Below are 23631 nucleotides of genomic sequence, written 5' to 3'. Positions count from 1 at the left end.
CGAATACTTTCCAAATTCACTGTAGGTTTCAAAACGATTGGCACCCCTGTTCTCAATACTCCCGCACTCTTCCCTTGTGAGGATAACGACATTTAGACTTTTCTAAAAATGTTTTATGAGATTGTAGAACACATTGGGGGAGGGATCTTAGACCATTACTTGATACAGAATCTTTCCAGATCTTTGATATCCTTCGCCTGAGCTTATGGACGGCCCTCTTCAATGGGGTTTTCAATGGGGTTCAAATCCAGAGACTGAGATGGCAAAATGCAACATGTTGATATTGTGTTCAATTAACCATTTATTTGTGGGTTTTGTGTGATGTGCTAAATGTCCTGGTACTTGGTAAAGTGCATGATGCTCTTGAACTTAAGAGCACCAAGACCAGTGGAAGCCAAATAGTTCCATAATATCAAATATAATATATGCCATTTAGCAGACGCTTTTATCCAAAGCGACTTACAGTCATGTGTGCATACATTCTATGTATGGGTGGTCCCGGGGATCGAACCCACTACCCTGGCGTTACAAGCGCCATGCTCTACCAACTGAGCTACAGAAGGATCAAAGATCCACCACCATATTTTACAGTAGGCATGAGGTACAGTATCAGCATTTGCTTCCGTTTTTCGAAGCCAGACCCACTGGTATGTGTGGCCTCATACCTCCTGTCAAATATGGTGGTGGATATTTGATGGTATGGGTCTATTTGGCTTCCGTTGATCCTGGGGCCCTTGTTAAGGTCAATGGCATCATGAACTTAGCAAAAATCTCTTTATCTGTGCAATTGTATAAGTACAAAACAATATGTACAGTAGCATACAATTTAGCTCAGTATTGGAATTATCTATGTTATAGTCTTTTTTTGTTGCTCATCTTTATATCTACATGCAGTAAGAACACAGTCGATCATCAAATTCATTACATGCAACTTGGGACAATTTCTCCATGTCAGCAGAAAATTCCACAGCAATCTTTATTCAGAGAGGCATGGTATATAATTGAATTTGACTGAAGTTAAGCATCTTATCCTACAAAGTCAAGTATCCCACTTAAAGAATATACTCCTATTCAGAAAAAAACCCTCTCTATCTCAACCCTCCTTTCATTACTGCCGCTGGAGAAGCCACTGGCCGATAACGATGCGGCTAACATATTTCAAATATCACATTGACTTAAATTTAGACTCACAGATCACTGAGTTGGTGCTTTTTCACTTCACAGTGTCTGCCAACGACCTAATTTTGCGCGTTCCATCGCCCAGACAAGACTGTAGGCACATCCCATTTAGAAGTGATGGAAACCATTGTGTTTTGGGCCTGGGTTGTTGGTTTTACAGAGCTCCCTCGGCATAAACAGTGGCAGTAGATGACCTCCTATGACATTCATCCAGACCAAGCAATGTGGCTATTGTTGTTGGGTTTGAGGAAATATGATAGGCAAAACACTTTCTGGTCATTTCTGGACAATATTTCTGTAATTGTATTCATTTAGGGAACCCATTTAGAGGACCCTGATTGGCTCAGGAGCACCCCTAGAGGCTACAGTTCCGTACAGCTCCTTTATTAACACAGTGGCTGTACTGACTGTGCTACTAAACTTGCACAGATACTAAACCTGCACAGAGCTGAAGGTTTAGTATCAACGGTGGAAAATAGTATGGGGGGCAGGCTGTGGGGGGCAGACTGTGGGGGGCAGACTGCCCAAAAGGTAAGCGCTTCAATTCAAAATGTCCACATGCGAAATTAAATTATGCTGCAGAGGACAAATTGCTGTGGAAATGCTTGGACATTACATCCTGACTCAACATAGAAAAAGTGACCCTCATCTACAGTGCTTTAGCCTCAAGCATCTGTTGTGGGCTATGGAACTAAATACATTTTAGAATGTCTATGCATTCCTGTGTATAGGAGTGACTGGACTAAGTTGAGATGTGATTGTGATAGGAGAAGTAGGGGTTATAATAATAATAATAATAATAATAATAATTAGATTATTATAGATATTGCTATTGGAGCCTGACACTGGCAGCTGTCCCAACGTATGCAAATGAGGTGTACTATTAGAACCTATAACCTGTAGAATGCATGATTGTACAGACTAATGAGCGTCAATGGACGAGTTATATTTGAGTAGTAGTATGTTAGTTCTCCTCTCCTGCGCCATGATTCAAGTGTTGCGTGGCTGAATTCTCTTGTATAATTATATTTTTTTCCTTCAACATCAAAGGGACAATATAGTCTTTGAAGTACCATGGGATAGGATCACTGTCTAACCCTTCCTTTAAGATGCCTTCACATTGACATTAGTGAAAGTCATCTGAATTAAAAGCCCAGGAAACGTGTCGTGTCTGTCTTCCAAAGCCAATTTCAGCTAATGTCATAGTAGGCTATGGATTCTCCGTGTGTGGGAATGTATTCTGGTTCCTGAATAGATAGGCTAATACAAACAGAATATGTTGAGTTATTTGTCAGTATCATCACAGTGTCTCAATGAAAATATTGAAATATGCTCGACAACTACCTTGTGATTATTTGATATATTATGATTATTATTTGATATAATATGATATATTATATTATATTCCTTTGGCATTTTGATGGCAAAAAAATATATATTTAAAAAAAAAATGCTTTTGAGAAATCCAAGTGAAATGCAGGCAACTTTGTTTACATAAACGGTTTACAGGAATGTACATTATTATTGTCTACCGTGCAGAAACCAGGAGGTTAAAATGCCAAATATTTCGGAAAGGAGGCATGTCTCTTTAAAGTGTATGTAGCAACAGAAGGAGTGCAGGCATAATGCTATTGGGGCGGTAGATCACTTACTTCAGACGTTCCAAAGCCTCGGGGAGTTGGTTCGAGATTGCCAGTCTTTGATAAGGTCCTTACAACCTCACAACTTTGTCGTTCCAGAAAACCTACTGACAGCTTTCTAAATACCACCGACTTTTATTCAATCGTGTGTTTCGGGATCTATATATTGACTCAAGCGTCTGGCGATGTCATTCAGTGAATTTGATTTGCTTCTATGTTTTTTTTTTTTTTGTTATCGGAAAGATGTTTAGATGTTTTTTTATGTATCTTCCGGGACCAGGCCGGCGGTTCTTTACTTTGATGTCCACTGTTAAACCGTCAGCCGGTTCGTTTTGAAATAGCCTAGAGGAGATCTGCTGCTTGCTATGACTGCTTGAAACAGTACCTGGGGAAGGGGAAACGAGCTTTCATTTCAGGGTTGCATTTTATGTTCATCTTCTTTCTGAGATAAAAAAAAAAAATCAGAGCGGAGTAGACTAACACCAGCAATCTGGTTGCGTTATTGTAATACTTTCTGGGGTTGTTACTTGGTTTCTGTGTGAACCGTTTCTGAGCAGACGGGAAAGGACTCGTGTGCATCGATGGTAAGTTGCAAGAATGCTGTTCTGCAACCTTAACCAAGGGCCCCCCTCTCTTGGTCGCTTTGATGTGTTGCTGCAATGCTTTGAAGTTGAGAAATGTAGGCTACACTTGTTGTTTGTGGGCGAGAAAATACCGTAGAATGGCTAAGTAAGGCCACTCTGAGACCGGGGATCAATGCTTTCGTGATTGTGACGGCTGTAGAAGAGACTAATATTGGTTGATGTAGTCGACCGTAGTCTGAAAGAAGGGGAAAAGTGAGATGTAAATTCTGCAAGGTCCCCCCTTCTCCCGCCTCCTCGAAATGTCGACCCCCCCTCTCTGATCTACATAGAAGCAGTGCCTGCGTACTTTGGGGTCAGTTGTTGAATGGGACAGGGTACATTAGACTATTCCTATTGCATCAAGGACACATGTGGCGAAGTAAATCTAGTCCACTGTCGGATTACCACCGTTTCCATCGAACTTTTTGTTGGATATATATATACCACTAAAGAGGACGGGGCAAAAGCAAATGGGAATAGCTTTTTCTTCACTTTCTGCTGGACTCGGGTTTCGTTTTACAATGGTATGTGATGTGGCGAGCTGTTTTCTTTTCGTATAGCACGATGTTCATTTCTGAGTAGTTGGGACACATTGGTTGTTTATGCAAAAATCCTGCAAACAGACTAAGCGCTAGTAGAGATGTTACAATGTAACGTTGTTTTTATTGCGCAAAATAGTTTAGTGTAGCGTGGGTTTATGGCACATTTGGCACAATATTGACAGTTCTACTTGAAAGTGACGTAAAGTACTTAATAAAAAAACGAATAAGTATATCTCTTGTCTAGTCGCCTAGTAATATTTTATTGTGCAGGGTAATCATGTCGCGTTGTTCAGACACGTTGCCAAGTGCTCGCTGCCGCGATTATGGGTTGTAGCCTACATGTCAGCTGACATTTAGTAGGCTTGCTGCAAATGATTTCAGGAATTATGAGCTACTGTTGATCGTGGTCATTGTACAGGGGGCTCTTACCCTCATCATTATAGGAACCGTAGGCCATTGTGGCGCATAGGATGTGTTTTCACTGTCTTAGATGGCTGGCTGTGTGATGTGCAACACTGGATGTATGAGGACAAGTGGTTCGTGGGAACGCAATCCTGATGCATAATGCAGGTAACAGTATCGGAAGCACATTTAGACTGATAATTCATTTCAAATGAAAGCGGTTTCAGGTGATCGTTTTGATATGCGTAAAATATATTTCTGGTGAGGAGTGTTGGCGATGTGAAACGATTGTTGTCAACGGTCGTTTGACGTGACAAATCGATGCAGACTGTGAATATAGGTTGCTAAACCCCCATTTAGATTATAAATAGATTGATGAGACTAAACCTTTCATTTTTCTTTCTTTGCAAACCGGCGGGGATCTGAAAGGGACTGTTTACTTCATGTCTCCCTTTGAAGTTAGCTGGATCTGGCTTTGATTCGATCAACACTTTCTGTTTCAGAGTGAAAAGGAGCAGAGAAGCTCCCCCGCGGATTTAAGAGAGTGAGGAGGATTACAGTGGAGCTCATAGCAGGCACAACGGTACACACGGCAACCGGAGCTGGAGCCATGAGCAGAGCGCTTACAGACCATATCAGTAGTAGCTTCCGAGAAGATGCTCCCCGTCCCCCGGTGCCGGGGGAGGAGGGAGAGGCGTCATGTCATACTCCCAGCAAACATGCCAAAATGAGAGCCCAAAATAAGGCTAAAGCTGTCACCGTCGCGTCTCCCTGCTCCACGCCGAGGAGGAACGAGGATGGACTCGGGGAACCTGAGGGTAGCGCGTCGCCGGATTCACCCCTCGCCCGGTGGACCAAGTCGTTGCATTTTCTCCTTGGTGACCAAGACGGTGCTCATCTGTTCAGGACCTTTCTGGAGCGGGAGAAATGCGTGGACACTTTGGACTTTTGGTTCGCCTGCAACGGTTTTAGGCAAATGGACCTCAATGATACCAAAACGCTGCGAGTTGCCAAAGCTATTTTCAAGCGGTACATTGAAAACAACAGCATTGTTGCCAAGCAGTTGAAACCTGCCACTAAAACCTACATAAGGGATAGTATTAAGAAGCAACAGATAGACTCTGCGATGTTTGACCAAGCACAAACGGAAATTCAGTCAACCATGGAGGAGAATGCGTACCAGATGTTTTTAACTTCCGACATATACCTTGAATATGTGCACACTGGGTGCGAGAACACGGCTTATGCCAACCATAGCGGTCTCGGGAGCCTCAAGTTGATGTGCGGATTTCTGCCACCTCTCATTGAGGAAGAGGAGTGGAGATGTGACTTGAAGGCGAAAACGTTAGCCTCTGTGGTTGGACTATCTGCCAATGCGCTACGGGCCACTGCTTCCATTCGGACTGCGGCGGAAGTGCTGGAGAATGGGTACAGGTAAGAAAATGCCTTACTTTAATTGATTATGTTGACTGTCTATCGAGTCATTTAATTGTTAGTTTTTTATTATGACTGTTTATCAACATGCTTATGTCGAATAGAGATCCTAAGGTTACTTAAGTGTATCGTGTTAGTGGATTAATTAGTTATTGGGCGTGTTGTCTGGTAGGTAATAGCATATGACTTGCATATAATTCCGTTATTAACGTGTTGTAAAGAGCAGATATGCATTTGAACTAGTTATTGCCCAGCTATGGTAATACAACGCCCCCCTCATGAGATAAAATATGCTTCATGGATAGGATAAAACAAATGGAAGTTTGAAACATGTCTGTTTCTCCTCTCTGCCCTGCTGTTAGTCAGGGGGTGCAAAACATCAACAGACCTGGCCTTTCCTGTCAACTAAATGGTGTATTGCAGTCAGCCCTTTGTTGGCTTGCTCAAGTTTCCTGTGCTTTGAAATTTCTCCTCCAGTAGAGGCATGAATTCAGACACTAAGCCTGCCTGGCTGGCTGTTGCAGCTAGTACATGAAACTAGTGATTCCATTGTGAAGTTATGCAATATTTCTACATTTTTTTCCCCCAGCCTATTATTAAGTAGTCCTATTATTACAGACTAGAATGTAACACAGACACACACACACACACACACACACACACACACACACACACACACACACACACACACACACACACACACACACACACACACACACACACACACAGAGAGAGCAAGAGAGTGAGTGAGTAATGCCCAGAAGAGATATTGGCCTCTTTGGTCCCGAGATCAAAGACATTGTTTCTGGAAAGCATTTTTGGGTTAGTTTCTTTTAAGATCTCGTCCCACATATTGTCCAACAGCTGCAAACTCTTCTTCAAGTCAGGAACATTGTGAGAGTGTGGATTTGTATGCATGAGTGTGCATCAAAGAGAGCCATACCAACACTTTTTTTTCCCTCTCTGAACTGTTCCCCTAGTTTGTCCATACAATAAAAACAACATCTGGACACAATTATCACAGAGTGGTTAGAGAGGGTCCTGTTCCTTTCGGTGTCCATAGGAGAGGAGAGAACAAAAAAGTAGATTTTTGAAAAAGGGGAAGTTTTCAAGGAAACACATTTGTCCTCTTAAACGAACCAGCAATGCTGTGAAGCAAGAGACGGAGAAATGTTTGTTGAGAGGAGGAGAAAAGTGTATGATAGTTTCACGACAAGTTTTAAATGACTCGCACTTTAATCCATATTCGACTTTCATGCTAAAATGGTGTGCCAGGTCATATGGGCAGAGTTTTGCAGTGGGTTATGGGTTGACCGTCAGGAATATTAGCTCCTATGGCATGATACCTCTACACGCCACAGCTAGCTATCAGGCTTTTGGGGACAAGTGTTGCTGTGGCAGATATGATGTTCAGACGGGGGGCCATGTTGAGTTGGGAACTGATAGGGGGGGACTCGGGGGTTGTTGACATGAGGGCACCTCCTCAGCTTCCTGGTGTGATCCGCACATTCTTGTGTTTCGCTGAAGAAAAGGGATAGCCCCCACCCTTCCCTCTCCTCTCTTCCCCACCTTTCTCCTCTCATCTCTTCTTTCCCCTGCCCCTCACCAACTGTTTAGGTCAACACATTTCCATCTGAAACATGTGGAACTAATTTCGCTACTGCACTCAGATTCAATTCCCCCCCCCTTTCAGAAACGTAGCCACTCTCCTCCAAAAATAACGTGAAAAAACATAGCCGGGCGCAATGTCCATCCCCCTGTTCTCCCTTTGGCTTGTGGTATCTTTTGCTCGTCCTTTCTACCCACTGCGTTTATCTCGTCTTTTAGAGGAATCCCTCTGACAGAGCCTAAGCATGTGCTTTGGAGGGAGACAGAAGCGGGGGAATCATGAAAGAAAGGCAAAAGAGGGGAGGGGAACCGAGAGCCCAGCTGCGCTAAATACCTGACTCTTTGCGCGAACCTCCAAAGGTCAGGCTTGAGCTGGGGCCTACGGCTTTAGTCATCCTCCCGGCAGTAGGCATTCTCATAAAGAAAGAGGCCCTCCTTCCCCCTTCCCTCTCTCTCTCTCTCTCTCTTTATTTTGCGCACTCTCTCCCCCTCAAACTCAAGTTCTCCCCTCCTTCCTCCCGGTCCACCCCCTTCACTAGTGGAACAGGAATGCAACACAGCAGGAGAGAGTAGAAAGAGAGAGAGGGGGAGAGAGAGAGACTTTAGAAGGATGGGAGGGGGGTTCGGTTGTAGGAGAAGAAGGAGGGGGTATACAGAGGGGCCTGGATTTAAGGAGAGAAGACATGAGAGGGAGGGAGGGAGGGAGGGAGGGGGAAAAAAACACTCTAAGAAAAGAGTACACTGCTTCAGAGAGTGGAAAAGTGCGGGAGTAGGGGCCTTGCCCAAACAAAAGGGTAGAGAGATAGTAGGAGAGCGAGGGGAAGTGGCTCTGTTGTCCATTCACATACAGCTGAGCTGCTCACTTCACTCACCCCCTCCCTCCCCACTCCCCCCCTGCCTGCACGATGGGGGAGGGGACATGAAAGGGAGAGAGAGAATTTTAAAAAAGAAAGAGAAAAACAGCTCCTCAGAGACGGTTGTCACATTCCTGAGGCCCCAAAGTCTTGCGAAAGTGACTCTAATTATTCAAATCTGTTGGAACTCGGACTCTAAACACTTCAAAACAAACTTCAAACTTTTCCTCCAAAGCAAAGACTCTTGCTAAAACATGTACACAAGTCAACACACAAACTCCATTTACACGGCTAATACAGGTTCACCAATGTAAGTCTCTGCACGGCACCGACGCTTTTGTTTGAGGGTTTCCGTAAAGAAATGCTGGAATATGTCGTGTGAAAAGGACTGTGTCAAGGGCTCAAGGACAGTTGCTGTTGTGTTTCGAGCAGGTCACACAGACGCGGAGACGCGGCCAGTCCCTACTTTGTCAACTCGGGCTATGTGTTCGCCCCCGCCACCAGTGCCAACGACAGCGAGATCTCCAGCGACGCCATGACGGACGACTCCATGTCCATGACCGACAGTAGTGTGTAAGTGTTCTCTCAGCATTCCCTTCCGGGGTTTTCTCTCTGGCGTTTCTCACCGTTTGACCTGGGTCTGGGGGTCAATTCCATGTCAACTCCATGTCCATTCTGAAAATCATTTCACATTCAAAAGCTGGCTCCAGGCCTGCCTTTCAGAAGCATGTCTGAACGTCTATATATTCTGATTATTTAGCCATTCATTGAATACCCTTCACGGATACGTATACGCGGGAAAAACAATTGGGCTAAATGTTAAGTTTATCTGGGATGCAGGCGCTTGTGTTGTGAAACGGAATGGGATGTTTAGGTTTGAATGATTCTTTCAGATTGAGTTCAGGTAATTCTATTAATGTATAAAGTGCCTCTAGGCCTCGGGGGAAGGGGGGGGGGGGGTGTGTCTGTGAAAGTCATTATGTTGAATAAATCTTTTGATGTCTATTCTGTTACAGGCAGAACTTCTTGATGGGGGGGTGTTGCCTCAATTTTCCTCAAAGTAGAAATGTATCCATCCCACCCACCATTCTGCCATAACAGCCTTGTTTTTTTAAAGAAGGGAAAGAGAGGGGGGAAGAGAGAGAGAGAGTGAGGGGAAATGGCCATTTGGACCTTAAGACAAACTCATTGAAACATTTTGGCAGCAAATGAAAGGGAGCTTACTCACATGGTGGCGCAGCTTCCTGCTCTGCTACTGGCCCTCTCTCTCTCTCTGTCTCTCTCTCTGTCTCTCTCTCTCTCTCTGTCTCTCTCTGTCTCTCTGTCTCTCTCTCTCTCTCTCCTGTAGCGCCACTGCGATCATGTGTCAGCGAGGCTTTCATGGAAGTTACTCATTCCTGAACCCCAGGATAGGGTCAGGAGGGACTCCCACTGCCCAGATTAGGACACCCCCAAAAATCCACCCCCAAAAATCCACCCCCATCCCCCACACTCTCTCCCCAACCTTCCTCCAACCCCAACCGTCGCCCTATTTCCCTCCACTCCCCTCTCTCCGTCCCTCTCCTCCTGCACTCGGAGCCAATAGCAGGGGAACGGTGAGGGTTTGGCGTTGCAAGGGAGTGAGAAAATAAAGTGCACGGAGGATAAAAGGCTTAACCGAATCGCTTTCAGCCTATTGTTAGCCGAGGGGAGCTTAGGGGGATAAGAGGGGTGGCTGTCTGCTTTGAGAATGACTTGCACAACTGAATAGGAGATCCCCATAAAGTAAGGGCCCGTGAAAGAGTGCACGGTCTGTTTTCTTCTTCTTTGCGCCGTGCATCGCCACCACAACCGTCACAAATTGTATCGGCCATCGCGTAGGGCTGGCTCGCTGGTGACGGGAGCTGGGGTTGATTAAAAACGCAACAGGTGTTTGTTTGGTACGTTGTTTCGTTGTGGGGAAGTATCGGTTTTGATACTTGTAAGAAGTGCGCCGCTCGTCAATGTGCATTATTAGCAGTGCTATCTGGGCTCCATCTGGTAACGCCAGTGTAAGTAGAACCCCGAGGCATACAAACCCAGAGTCATTTGACCAAACGATGTATTCATCGGGAAAAAATAGATCCCACTTGAATTCAGTCACGTCTTTTTCCTGCAAACGTCTTCGGGTTAATGATAAAAACATCTTACGTTACAAAGTGTAGCGCCTCGCAATGGCCTGCCCTGCACAGAGTTCTTTGAGCCTTTGACAATCTCATGTCCGCCTGCTCACTCTCGCTCTCTCTCTCTCTCTCTCTCTCTCTCTCTCTCTCTCTCTCTCTCTCTCTCTCTCTCGCTCTCGCTCTCTCTCTACCCCTCACCGATTTGTAATAAAAACCACAGCTTCTTCCTCCTCATTGGGGGGAACAATTTGATTAGTGTGTCCTTTTATAGTTTGTTGTAAGGCACACTGCAAATTGTAATCTCATTTCCTGATAAGGAACAAGAGAGGGGGGGGGGGGGCAAAAAAATTCTCTCTCTTTTTGCTTATATCTTATTTATGGATTTACTTGGACGCTAGGGAATGCTGCTGCGCTAACTTCAAACATTACCTTATCTTACAAACCAGCCTTTTGATGTTGCCGAGATCAGAGGCTTGCTGGCGGAATACTTGCCAAATGAAGATGGCAGCGGGTGCATATGTGCATGAGTGTGAGATTTCAAAGAGGCAGTGGAAAAACTAGCATTTGGGCTAGGTCAGACACTTCTGAGCAACCAAAAAGGCCAAGATAATTGGCCAGGCTTAAATGGCAGCGGACTGGAAAAGCACACATTGGAGGGCGAGAGAGAAAAATCTGTATTTTCTTCCCCCTTGCCACTGCCTAAAGGATGAACTGTCCAGAGGCACTTTTTTTCCAGCTACATTATGGCCATTTTTTTCCTTGATGTCAAACCTGCATGTCTCACACTGCTTTAAAGCAAGATCGCTAGCCCAGCGAGTAGCAGCGTTCTAGGCTTCTCCTCTTAGCCAGCGTTCTCAAGGTAGACCCGGCTTCCATTTTGATCAGGCCCTTCCAACGTTGACAAGGACTGATGGGAACTTATCAGTGGGACACTTTTGAACCCCAGTGCTGGGATTTTTAGCATATCTCCCCCCCCCCCTCCATTGTCCCGGTGTGTTTTTGTTGCCTTGGCTTCAAGGCCCTTCAAGGGCTCCTCTGGTCTTTGATTTGGGCTGTGATGTGCCCACCCTGGGGAAAGGGGGGCAGTCAGGGTGGTGCTGTGTTGTTCACTTCAGAGATGATCAGCCTCCCCTCAGGGTTCTGTCCTCAGGGTTCTGTCCACATCGCTAGGCTAATGTCTTTCACCTCGCTAGTACATTGAGGTTATTACTTGGTTCTAAGCAAAGAGAAAGGAAATTGAAATGTTTATATGGAGATGGATATGCAGGGGACATTTTGAGTGACATGCGACTGTGTGTTATTGACCCTGTTCCCTACCTGTGTCCCTCCTGGCAGAGATGGGATCCCTCCATACAAGCTGGGCACCAAGAAGCAGATCCAGCGGGAGATGCACCGCAGCGTCAAGATCAACGGCCTGGTCCCGCTACCCCACTTTCCCGTGAGTCCTGTTTACTTACTTCCTGTTTCTTGATGTCTCTGCTGTCTTTATACACAGTGTCTTTATATCTTTAAAACCCCACAAACTTTTCTCAATCCCCTTTTTACAACCGGTTCCCTTTCTCCCCGGTGGGCACTGTGTTTTCTTCTCCTTCTTTTTATGATGTTGTGATAGAATACTATATTCTTTCTCTCTCTCCCCCCCCCCCCATACCTGCTCATTTTCCTATAAAAAGTCAGGGTAAAATAAAGGGGTGATTTGCATATCACTTATTTTCTCTCCTGCTCAACTCCTCCCTTCCTCCCATCCAACAGCTGACATTTGTATAGCTGTCATATATAGACAGACCCCTGTTGCTTTACTTCCTCGTTTTTCACCTCCATAACTTAGTCAAGAATGTTGTAAATGCATCATGTAAAAAAAAAACTAACAATAAAATACAAAAAAATCATTGATAATAATGATGATGGTGGTGGTGGTGATATTGAGGATGATTATCATTAGAGGTCAGGGGTCACAGAACCGAGCCTTGTGATGCTCCCTAAATCAGCCAGCTTACTACTCAGCCCTGTGCTTTGATCATGGCGATGAATGAATGGGACCCAGGTTGCCTGGCCTCTTTATTGACAACCTCCAACAGAGCCCTCCCCACACACACACACACACACACACTCCCATTTTGTGAAAGAAGCCCCCTACCCCCAACCCAACCCCCGTATGGCTCTCACCACCCCCACTGCCTGTAGTGTCATGTGCAGGCAGGGGTCTCTAAATGCTTGGTACTTCACGGCACAGCTCCAGGGTTTTGGAGTGGTTAGATTGACACTCAGTGCTGGGGCACCCGTGTCTGAAAACAACCAATGCAAATAGTTTTGTCCTCTTCCCTGTGTGTTTGTGTACCGTCTTGGTGCGTAGGGAAGGCTTTGTGTGGGTGTGTTGTGTTGTGTAGGGAGGGTTGTAGCCAAGTAGAAGGGGCCCTTGTTGTCTGCTCTTCTCTCCTCGCTCCCTCCCTTCCCCACTTGCTCTCCTTTTAATGTCTCCCTCCTGATTTGGAGATGGCTCGGGCTCCCAAGATGCACCAGCCCCAGGCTGGGGGTCTTCTGTCTTCCCTTCATCGTCTTTACAAAGAGATGAGAGGAACAACAACAACAAAAAGAGAGAGTCAAATCCAGAAAAGCCAGTGAGCCACATAATAATACAGAACGGAAGATGAGAGGAGCCGGCACATATAGTTAGAGAAAAATAGGATAATGTGTCTACAGTACCTCAGAGGTGCCCTGCGTGCAGTCAGGAAATAAATGACCACTTCCCCCTCAGATCTCCCCGGTATTTGACTTCTCTATCCTCCCCTCCCTCCCTCCCTCCCACCGCTCCCACCCTCCCACCGCTCCCTCCCACCCACCCTCCCACCGCTCCCTCCCACCGCTCCCTCCCACCCACCCTCCCACCGCTCCCTCCCACCGCTCCCTCCCTCCCACCCTCCCTCGCTCCCTCCCACCGCTCCCTCCCACCCACCCTCCCACCGCTCCCTCCCTCCCCGCTCCACCCTCCCTCCCACCCTCCCTCGCTCCCTCCCTCCCTCCCAACGCTCCACCGCTCCCTCCCTCCCTCCCACCGCTCCCACCCTCCCTCCCACCGCTCCCACCCTCCCTCCCACCGCTCCCACCCTCCCTCCCACCGCTCCCACCCTCCCTCCCACCGCTCCCTCCCTCCCTCCCACCCTCCCTCCCACCGCTCCCACCCTCCCTCCCACCGCTCCCACCCTCCCTCCCACCGCTCCCTCCCACCCTCCCTCCCACCCTCCCACCGCTCCCTCCCACCCTCCCTCCCACCGCTCCCTCCCTCCCACCCTCCCACCGCTCCCACCCTCCCACTGCTCGCTCCCTCCCACCGCTCCCACCCTCCCTCCCACCCTCCCTCCCACCGCTCCCTCCCACCGCTCCCACCCTCCCTCCCACCGCTCCCTCCCACCCTCCCTCCCACCGCTCCCTCCCACCGCTCCCACCCTCCCTCCCACCCTCCCACCGCTCCCTCCCTCCCACCGCTCCCTCCCACCGCTCCCACCCTCCCTCCCACCCACCGCCCTCCCTCCCACCGCTCCCACCCTCCCTCCCACCCACCGCTCCCTCCCACCGCTCCCTCCCACCGCTCCCACCCTCCCTCCCACCGCTCCCTCCCACCGCTCCCACCCTCCCTCCCACCGCTCCCACCCTCCCTCCCACCCACCGCTCCCTCCCACCGCTCCCTCCCACCGCTCCCTCCCACCGCTCCCACCCTCCCTCCCACCGCTCCCTCCCACCGCTCCCACCGCTCCCTCCCACCGCTCCCTCCCACCGCTCCCTCCCACCGCTCCCTCCCACCGCTCCCACCCTCCCTCCCACTGCTCCCTCCCACCGCTCCCACCCTCCCTCCCACCGCTCCCTCCCACCGCTCCCTCCCACCGCTCCTCCCTCCCACCGCTCCCTCCCACCGCTCCCTCCCTCCCACCGCTCCCTCCCACCGCTCCCTCCCACCGCTCCCTCCCACCGCTCCCTCCCTCCCACTGCTCCCTCCCTCCCACCGCTCCCTCCCACCGCTCCCTCCCTCCCACCGCTCCCTCCCCCTCCCTCCCACCGCTCCCTCCCTCCCACCGCTCCCTCCCACCGCTCCCTCCCACCGCTCCCTCCCACCGCTCCCTCCCTCCCCCTCCCACCCTCCCACCCTCCCTCCCACCGCTCCCTCCCTCCCACCGCTCCCTCCCTCCCACCGCTCCCTCCCTCCCTCCTCCCCTCCCTCCCTCCATCCACTCCCTCCTCCCCTCCCTCCACTCCCTCCCTCCCCCTCCTTTTTTATTCTTCCTCTTTTTGTTTTAATATTGTCTCTCTCTCTTTTTTTTCTCTTCTCTTTTTTCTCTGCCTCCTCCTCCGACTGTCGATATCTGTCTTTTTTTATTTTATTCGGGGAGATTTAAAGCCGCGTGTCCGTCCCACCCCAAGGGCTGGAGTGTTTGATGTTTGACAAGGGCCCCTTTTGAAGTGTGCTGACTTCAGAGGCTGCCTCTGCTGATGGCTTGGTCGGAGTACAGAGGGCGCAGGCGGGGGCCCTCCTCGGAGCCAGGCCAACTGCTACCCCGCCAACGGGGCATGCGGTGCCAAGGACAGCGGGCATGGGGGGGGGGGGGTGTATCGGGCTAGGGGTTAGCCCAGGGGCAAGGGCATCAAATGAGGCCTATAGAGTTAGAGTAGAGGGCACTGGAGGAATCAGGGGGCAAACTAGGGACAACTAACTCAAACACACTCAAACACACACTCAAAAGTGTCCTTCCTCCCATCTCACCCCTGCAGAGGACACACAGGCTGCCTAAGGAGATGACGCCGGTGGAGCCCTCGGCCTTCGCCGCCCAGCTCATCTCCAGACTGGAGAAACTGAAGAGGGAGCAGGACACCATGAGCTCCCTGGAGGAGAGGCTACAGCAGATCCAGGAGGTAAGAACCCCCTCCTTCCCACTACATTGGTACAACCCACCTCACCTGCAATGAGCTTTGGAACGTTCCATTGCAACCTAGTTTAGGTGACTCTCCAGTCCTGAATCCTGTCTTTGCTACCTAGAAAGACAATGTAGCTAGGAGGAGCCATGTGAGAAGTTAGTGTTGGAGCTAGCTAGCTGACTTCATCCTTGATTCAAAGAGACTTTGCTTTGGAAAGAATTGAACTGACTAAGGCTCTGCCGTGCAGTTTAGCGACTTCTCCTCTGAAAGTCTCTTCTTCCGAGGAAGTTTCAAACTTATGTTTCTTGACACACTTGAAGTCTCTTCAAATGGTTAGCGCTTAGCGCTCAACTCTCCAGTGGCGTATTGCTGAGTGTGTGTCGTGCCGGTCTCTTTGTGTGTCTGGGCTTGCTGTGCATTATAGATGAAGAAAGAAGAAGCTAGCACAGAAACCGAGAGTCAATTCAAGTTACGCCATAGAGTTTCTCTCAGCTACTTCACAAGGCAGTGTTTGCGTTCTCCGCAAATGTCATTTGGTTTAGCAAGCGAGCAATGTTTTACATTTGTAATGTTATGGACTTGAGTAGGTTATATTGTCCCTGTTCTTCTATATTGCGTCCACGTTCTAAAGCATTACTTGTGTGTGTGTATGTGTGTGTGTGTGTGTGTGTGTGTTTGTGTAGGAGGAGGAGAGGGATGAGAGTGACCTCCCCAGTGCCGTCCCGCTCCACCACCCCCTGCTTCACCCCTCGTCCGGCGCCGACGAGGACGCCCAGGCCATCTTAGACGAGCACCTGTCCCGAGTGCTCAAGACGCCCGGGTGCCAGTCGCCCGGCGTGATCCGCCACTCGCCCCGCTCGTGCTCTCCCGACCGGCCCTCCGCCGCCTTGGTCCCCTTCCTGGGGCCCTCCTATCCGGGGGCCTCCAAGGGCCCGTTGGCTGGGAGCAGGCAGTCGACCAAGCACATCCACCACCACTACATTCACCACCACACCGCCACCGGCCCCAAGAGCAAGGAGCAGATCGAGGCCGAGGCGGCGCAGCGCATCCAGTGCCTCTGTCCCCCAGGGGGCGCCGACTACTCAGACTTCACCCCCGGGTCAGTTCACGTAAATTATCACCTGTACCGGGGTCCGTTCCCCATTCACATCAAGTACACTACATTTACTTTAGAGTTGCTCTGGGGTCATTTCACCTACACTTCACATACGACCACAGTTACCTTAGGGCTGTACTTGGGTCAGTGATGTCAACTGTTCACTTATCTCATGGATATGTCTCAGCATAGCGAGTTATGAGGGCTTTCCGCGAGTTTCATTTTAGACTGACGAGCGGCATTGTTCCCGTCACTAGTGCTTGTTGTAGATGTAGCCTCTCCTCCTGGAAGAGTCCCATGTAAACCCTCTCCTCTCTGTCTCCCTCCGGACACTGCAGCAGTTTGCCCAAGCGGCCAGGGAAGCCGTGCGAAGGCATACGCCTGAGCCAGGCCAACGGCGGCGACGGGGTCACGTCCCCGCCCCACCTGCCCCTGGACGCCACGGACCGCTCGCAGAACGTCTGGCAGTGGATCCTGGAGAGCGAGAGGCAGGGCAAGAACAAACCTCACGGCGGCACTCCGGGCCCGAAGAAGAGCCACCTCCCGGACCCCTCCACGCCCAAGACGCTTCCCGGCCGAACGCACTCTTCCTGGGGAGGCGTGGGCGGCGTGGGGGGTCACCTCCGTGGAGGTCACCATCCGGCCCACCCCTTCATCCAGGACCCGGCCATGCCCCCCCTGCCCCCGCCCAACACTCTGGCCCAGTTAGAAGAAGCCTGCAGAAGGTTAGAGGAGGTCTCCAAGCCCCCCAAACAGAGGTAGGCACACACACACTCATATAGCCCCTCTTTGTCCTAGCTTGCGATGCATAGTCAATTTACAATGAGCCAAATGACTCTCCAAATTAAGTGAGGATTTTTCTGGAAATGTTTGACTTCAGGCGACTGTTGAAGCCTACACCTGTTTTTCCAGTGTTTCCTCCCTCTGTGACCTGAACAATGATGCCGTCTATCTCATTCTATTGCATCTCTTGTCTTTCTCTGTGGCTGACAGGCATTCAACGTCCAGCCTTCAAAGAGACAGGAGTCACCCTCTGCCTTTCCCCAGTGGATACCCGCCTCTGATCAGCCCCGCACTTCAAACAGACGAGTGAGTTCCTCTCTCTCTCTCTCTCTCTCTCTCTCTCTCCTCTCTCTCTCTCTCTCTCTCTCTCTCTCTCCTACTCTCTCTCTCTCCTACTCTCTCTCTCTCTCCTACTCTCTCTCTCTTTCCTACTCTCTCTCTCTCTCTCCTCTCTCTCTCTCTCTCTCTCTCTCTCCTACTCTCTCTCTCTCTCTCTCTCCTACTCTCTCTCTCCCTCTCCTTCTCTCTCTCCTACTCTCTCTCTCTCCTTCTCTCTCTCTCTCTCCTACTCTCTCTCTCTCTCTCTCTCTCCTCCTCTCTCTCTCTCCTCACTCTCTCTCTCTCCTACTCTCTCTCTCTCTCTCTCTCCTCTCTCTCTCTCTCCCTCTCTCTCTCTCCTCTCTCTCTCTCTCTCTCTCCTACTCTCTCTCTCTCCTCTCTCACTCTCTCCTACTCTCTCTCTCTCCTACTCTCTCTCTCTCTCTCTCTCCTACTCTCTCTCTCTCTCTCTCTTCCCCCCCAGTTGCTCTCGCCGTCTCTCTTTCGCTCTGATTTCCCCTCGATAGGGAAATTGTGAGTCAGCATGTCTCTCCCCTTTGAAGTCCTCTGTTCTCCCTCCGCTTGTAATCATTTAAGATTAAACATGATGGGTGTCGTCTGACACAGTCCTCTCGTATACACACACACACACACACACACACCAGCGGATACACAGACGTACACATGGAAGTTAACGACCACTGGTTGTTATTTTGGCCCTCTCTTCGCTACTTCGGCCCTGTGTGTGTGTGTGTTTTAGGGGCATCTTGGTTGTGTTTGATGATAGGGCCGTAGCCACCTGACTACCAGGGTCTTTTTGAGATTTAATTGGCTGACCTTCAGCGGGCCAGCTGTCTAAGGCTAGCAGGAGCCCGCGTCTGAAGTATAGGACCCCGAAAAGGCCCCCTGGAAGTGAACGAGGAAGTGTGTGTGTGTGTGTGTGTGTGTGTGTGTGTGTGTGTGTGTGTGTGTGTGTGTGTGTGTGTGTGTGTGTGTGTGTGTGTGTGTGTGTGTGTGTGTGTGTGTGTGTGTGTGTGTGTGTGTGTGTGTGTGATGAAACGCACAGACACACACCCATAATCGGGTCAGGTTCACCTTACCTGAGCTAAATCCTCACTAAGTTCCGCGTATTCAGTTCTGCCTAACTTCCCAACCAACACATGGCCCGTGTTAAGAGTTTCGCCTAAATGACTCAAATATAATGTCAGCGTGAAGTCTTGGCTATGGCTACGGTTATGCTTTCTCTGTCTAATGTGTTGCTTGTCTCTCTGTTTCCAGGTGGAAAGAGCCAAAGAAGTCGATTAGCGGCGCGAGCGTGTCTGGCTGTGACCTGGTGGTCACCTACTTCTTCTGTGGCGAGGAGATCCCCTACCGCAGCATGATGAAGACACACAGTCTCACCCTGGGACACTTTAAGGAGCAGCTTAGCAAAAAAGGCAATTACAGGTGAATGCCTAGACTAACACACCCACACACACCTGTAATACACCTTTACGGGTAAACACACACACACACACACACATCTTTCCTGCACAACACACCTTTAATGTACAACTATAGGTGAACACACCCCTTTCAAACACACATTTCATGCATGGCACACATTCTCTTTCTGAAGAGCAAGTGTGTGTGTGTGTGTGTGTGTGTTGTCTATGTACATGTGTGTTTGTGTAGGGACTAAATGTGTGTGAAAAGCTGGAGTTCACAGCTTTGTATGTGGAGTAGTGGGAAAGAAGAGTAGAACTCTGGCTGGGTGGGGGGGTGGGGTTGATCCACTGTACAGGAGGAAAGGAAAGGGGGGTGGGGGTGATCCACTGTACAGAGAGGAAAGGAAAGGGGGGTGATCCACTGTACAGAGAGGAAAGGGGGGGTTGATCCACTGTACAGGGAGGAAAGGAAAGGGGGGGGGGGGTTGATCCACTGTACAGAGAGGAAAGGAAAGGGGGGCTGATCCACTGTACAGAGAGGAAAGGAAAGGGGGGTTGATCCACTGTACAGAGAGGAAAGGGGGTTGGAAAGGAAAGGAAAGGGGGGGGTTGATCCACATTACAGAGAGGAAAGGGGGTTGATCCACTGTACAGAGAGGAAAGGAAAGGGGGGTTGATCCACTGTACAGAGAGGAAAGGAAAGGGGGGGGTTGATCCACTGTACAGAGAGGAAAGGAAAGGGGGGGTGATCCACTGTACAGAGAGGAAAGGGGGGGTTGATCCACTGTACAGAGAGGAAAGGAAAGGGGGGTTGATCCACTTACAGAGTGGAAAGGAAAGGGGGGTTGATCCACTGTACAGAGAGGAAAGGAAAGGGGGGTTGATCCACTGTACAGAGAGGAAAGGAAAGGGGGGTTGATCCACTGTACAGAGAGGAAAGGAAAGGGGGGTTGATCCACTGTACAGAGAGGAAAGGAAAGGGGGTTGATCCACATTACAGAGAGGAAAGGAAAGGGGGGGGTTGATCCACTGTACAGAGAGGAAAGGAAAGGGGGGTTGATCCACTGTACAGAGAGGTAAGGAAAGGGGGGTTGATCCACTGTACAGAGAGGAAAGGAAAGGGGGGTTGATCCACTGTACAGAGAGGAAAGGAAAGGGGGGTTGATCCATTGTACAGAGAGGAAAGGAAGGGGGGGGGTTGATCCACTGTACAGAGAGGAAAGGAAAGGGGGGTTGATCCACTGTACAGAGAGGAAAGGAAAGGGGGGGGTTGATCCACTGTACAGAGAGGAAAGGAAAGGGGGGTTGATCCACTGTACAGAGAGGAAAGGAAAGGGGGGTTGATCCACTGTACAGAGAGGAAAGGAAAGGGGGGTTGATCCACTGTACAGAGGAAAGGAAAGGGGGGTTGATCCACTGTACAGAGAGGAAAGGAAAGGGGGGTTGATCCACTGTACAGAGAGGAAAGGAAAGGGGGGTTGATCCACTGTACAGAGAGGAAAGGAAAGGGGGGTTGATCCACTGTACAGAGAGGAAAGGAAAGGGGGAGGGAATTTACTGGAGTGATATTTGGTTCACATCTGCTATTGATTTCCATAGTAAGGCACTCTTAATAAGGATGGCTTTGAAGTCCAGGCCTTTTATTCTGTGCACAGACTCAACACGCCACTGCGAGGCCCCCAAATTCCTCCGCCTCCCAAGGATTACATCAGGCAGAATCACGGGCACCTTTTTTTTCCTTCTTAGATTCAGTTGTGTGTTGATTTAACATTTTGAAGAAGGGTTTGCAAGAGTTGTCGAAATGACCGGTGTTTTGTTTCGTTGTTGAACGTGGCTATGACTTCATCAAGTTAAGAATTCGAGAGGGACGGAATCGTTTCGCACAATGTCTCATTCAAGGAACCTACACCAAAGAGACCAACTATTCCCGAGACATCAGTATCTCGATTCTAAAAAATAAAAAAAAAACATCCACATCTGCCTGTCAGTCCGAGCTGAATCCATCCAAACAACTCATCACACCCCTCACTATACCGTAACTCTTCCGCGGGAAAGAAAGGGCGATTTTTGAAGCCGATGGCTCTAACGGCTCAGAATGTGTGGAGTTGGTTCATTTCAACATGGCAGGAGAGCAGTACTCGGCCACGCTGCCAGACCATATCGGTGCCAGACCATATCGGTGCCAGACCATATCGGTGCCAGATGTTACACAGAGAGAAATCCTTTGCCACATATAACACGATCCAATGGAAATACTCCTTTTCTCTCCCTCCCTATTCTCCATCTTCACTTCTCTCGCTCTCTCTTTCTCCCCCCCCCCCCCCCGTTCTCTCGCCCGCTCTTTGAAAAGAAGCGCCAATGCCTTTTGAACTGTCTGTTGGTGTAGATGGAGCCCATTCCTTTAAAGAGGTTAGGGGTTGTGATTGAAATGGCAGGAGAAACGATCATCTATTTCGATTTGATAAAACGCCGCGAAGACGCACTTCACTCAGGCCTCTCTGCATCATATAGTTTCCGTATCTGTAGTTTCAGCGTTCAGGCTTTCAGAAAGGTTGTGGGGGGCCTTTCCTTTCACTTACAGCCTTCAACCACGTTGAAAATGCATCATGCCAACGAAACAAAAACACAGCGACACCCAACCATCCAAACCACACCCGAGCAGCTGTACGACGCTTCCTCAACCCTCCCCCGCCATTAACCCGCCGTTTGCCAACCCTCTCTTTTAAGTACCACTAAAAACACGAAAAAGTGGAGGGGGGGGGAAACGTGTTATTTTCTCCACGCGCTACTCGTGTTGTTTGTCTGACTTGCAGGTCGGCCGTCGCTCATAAAGACAAGGGGGGTTCCAGGGCACAGGCATACATGGGTACAGTGAGGCATTTTCCATTACAAAGCTTATCATTAAATCTGCCCCGCTGGTCATCACTGCCTGTAAGCTAGGGGAGAAGAAATCATTAGGAAAACTAGTCAGTAGACTTCATAGACCTGAGCCGAATCAACCCTGGGACTTTGGGGGGGAGGGAGGGGGTGGTGAGGGGGAGGTGACTCCTTGACCTCCCAGGAGACTGTCTGGATTGGTGTCCTCCTCCTCGTCGTCGCGGGGTGTCGGCCTTCGGGGCCCGGCCTGCGTCCAATTTATCACACCCACGGAGGGGGTCCGGGAGACCTGCTCCCCTCTTGTCCTCTCTTCCTCTCTCGCTCCTCTCTTTCCCTCTCCCTCTTTTCTCTGCTGGTGATCGGGAAAGCTGCTCAGAGTTTCTGTGTGTGTGCGTGTGTTTTATTGCCTCTCTCTCTGTCTTTCTCTCTGTGTGTGTCTCCATAGTTGTCTCTAGCAGTGTGTTAGTAGGTGTGTGTGGGGCGTGCAGTGACAGGCAGACTCTCAGGCACCTGAAATGTCAGCCCTAGTGAAAGGAAGGCCCTTCGTTTGACAGTAGGGCACAATTAAAAGGCCAGGCTAGACAAGGGGAGCTCAGTGCTGGGGGGGGCTTAAGACAGGAGAGGAAGGGGGGCTTAAGACAGGTCCTAATTAGCCCTTCAACTTTAATGAGACCTTCCAAGACAGATAGGCATCTGTACAATGGCCGGCAGTCAAGTTCCTTTAGCTCCCTCTCTCTCTTTGGTCTCCGCTGCTGCTGCTAATTCTTTGAAATAATCACTGTAGAGCCCAACCCAACCTGGCAACCCAAACTAGTTGGAGTGGTTGGGGTTGCCAGGTTGGGTTGAGTTCTGTTTGTTGGTGGTGGTGCGTAATGTCGTCAATCTTTTGTTCTTTGAAGTGAGAGGGATGGCGCTGAACTGTGTGACCTAAGGCAGTTTGGTTACGGGTTTGAGTCATCGTGTGTGTGTGGAGTTGGATGTGTAGGTGTCGAGAAACTGTTCTCATGATACAAATACTATTTTTAGCACTCGCTCATCCATAGTGGCAAGTTAAAGAGGAAGACACCATGCTAGTTGTTTTTTTACTCTCTCAACACATTTTCTGAACATGCCCCTCTCTCTCTCTCTTGTTTCTCTCCAGGTACTACTTCAAGAAGGCCAGCGACGAGTTTGAGTGCGGGGCCGTGTTCGAGGAGGTATGGGAGGACGGCGCCCTTCTGCCCATGTACGAGGGCAAGGTCCTGGGTAAGGTGGAGAGGATGGACTGATGCCACCCTTATGCCCACCCTTACCCAACCCTACCTTACCCCATCAACCAAATACCCAACCTCCAGGGCACAGACTGTCGCGAGGAACTGGAGTGATTGACTTAATATGGGGGGGAAACGCTCCAGACTTTCTTTCCTACTATTCAGCTAAATAAGAGTTAATATATCCAGCACAAGAGGAGTGTGATTGAAGGAACACGAGCCAATGAAGTATGCCGAACCCAGAAGAGGTCCCCCCCTGACTGTCTTAACCAATCAGCCTTAGAAACACAAGGGAACGACACTACAGACAGAGAGAGACGGCGACTGGAGGCCTCTAGGCTCCCTGAATTTAACCACTGAAGATGCAGATGACTGTTTGTCCAATACGAGAGACCAATGTTGCGATTAAATAGTGGTAACGTTGTGAGAACGTTGCGTCGCTCCCTGGTCGCCTGCAATGGACTGGCGACAGCGCCAGAGGCCCCGCAAATGCCACCACCTGCTCTTATAACGTTGTGCGAATGTTGTGCAAACGTTGTTACAACATGAAAC

The 23631-nt window shown here is 49.6% G+C and overlaps 1 protein-coding gene across 5 annotated transcripts in view; it reads left to right on the top strand.

The window, feature by feature from the left end:
• LOC118364977 (axin-2-like) overlaps positions 1 to 23167 on the top strand; it is a 35966-nt gene extending 12799 nt beyond the window's left edge. Inside the window, exons 1-10 of one of the 5 annotated variants that reach the window (XM_052490620.1) lie at positions 2832 to 3403; positions 4890 to 5820; positions 8715 to 8855; positions 11759 to 11861; positions 15185 to 15325; positions 16012 to 16427; positions 16763 to 17182; positions 17418 to 17513; positions 18804 to 18971; positions 22971 to 23167. In XM_052490620.1, coding sequence (XP_052346580.1) covers positions 4997 to 5820; positions 8715 to 8855; positions 11759 to 11861; positions 15185 to 15325; positions 16012 to 16427; positions 16763 to 17182; positions 17418 to 17513; positions 18804 to 18971; positions 22971 to 23097 — 2436 coding nt within the window. In that variant the 5' untranslated portion in view covers positions 2832 to 3403; positions 4890 to 4996 and the 3' untranslated portion in view covers positions 23098 to 23167. Of the gene's footprint in view, positions 1 to 2831; positions 3404 to 3744; positions 3967 to 4010; positions 4555 to 4889; positions 5821 to 8714; positions 8856 to 11758; positions 11862 to 15184; positions 15326 to 16011; positions 16428 to 16762; positions 17183 to 17417; positions 17514 to 18803; positions 18972 to 22970 lie in introns of those variants that run through there. The other 4 variants (XM_052490623.1, XM_052490619.1, XM_052490621.1 and 1 more) reach the window with 4 other exon arrangements.
• The last annotated feature ends 464 nt before the right edge of the window (positions 23168 to 23631 follow it).

Source organism: Oncorhynchus keta, chromosome 32, assembly GCF_023373465.1.
Source record: "Oncorhynchus keta strain PuntledgeMale-10-30-2019 chromosome 32, Oket_V2, whole genome shotgun sequence".
Lineage (NCBI taxonomy): Eukaryota > Metazoa > Chordata > Actinopteri > Salmoniformes > Salmonidae > Oncorhynchus > Oncorhynchus keta.
Note: the sequence above shows the minus strand (reverse complement) of the source record. Positions and strands in the feature narration are given on the sequence as shown.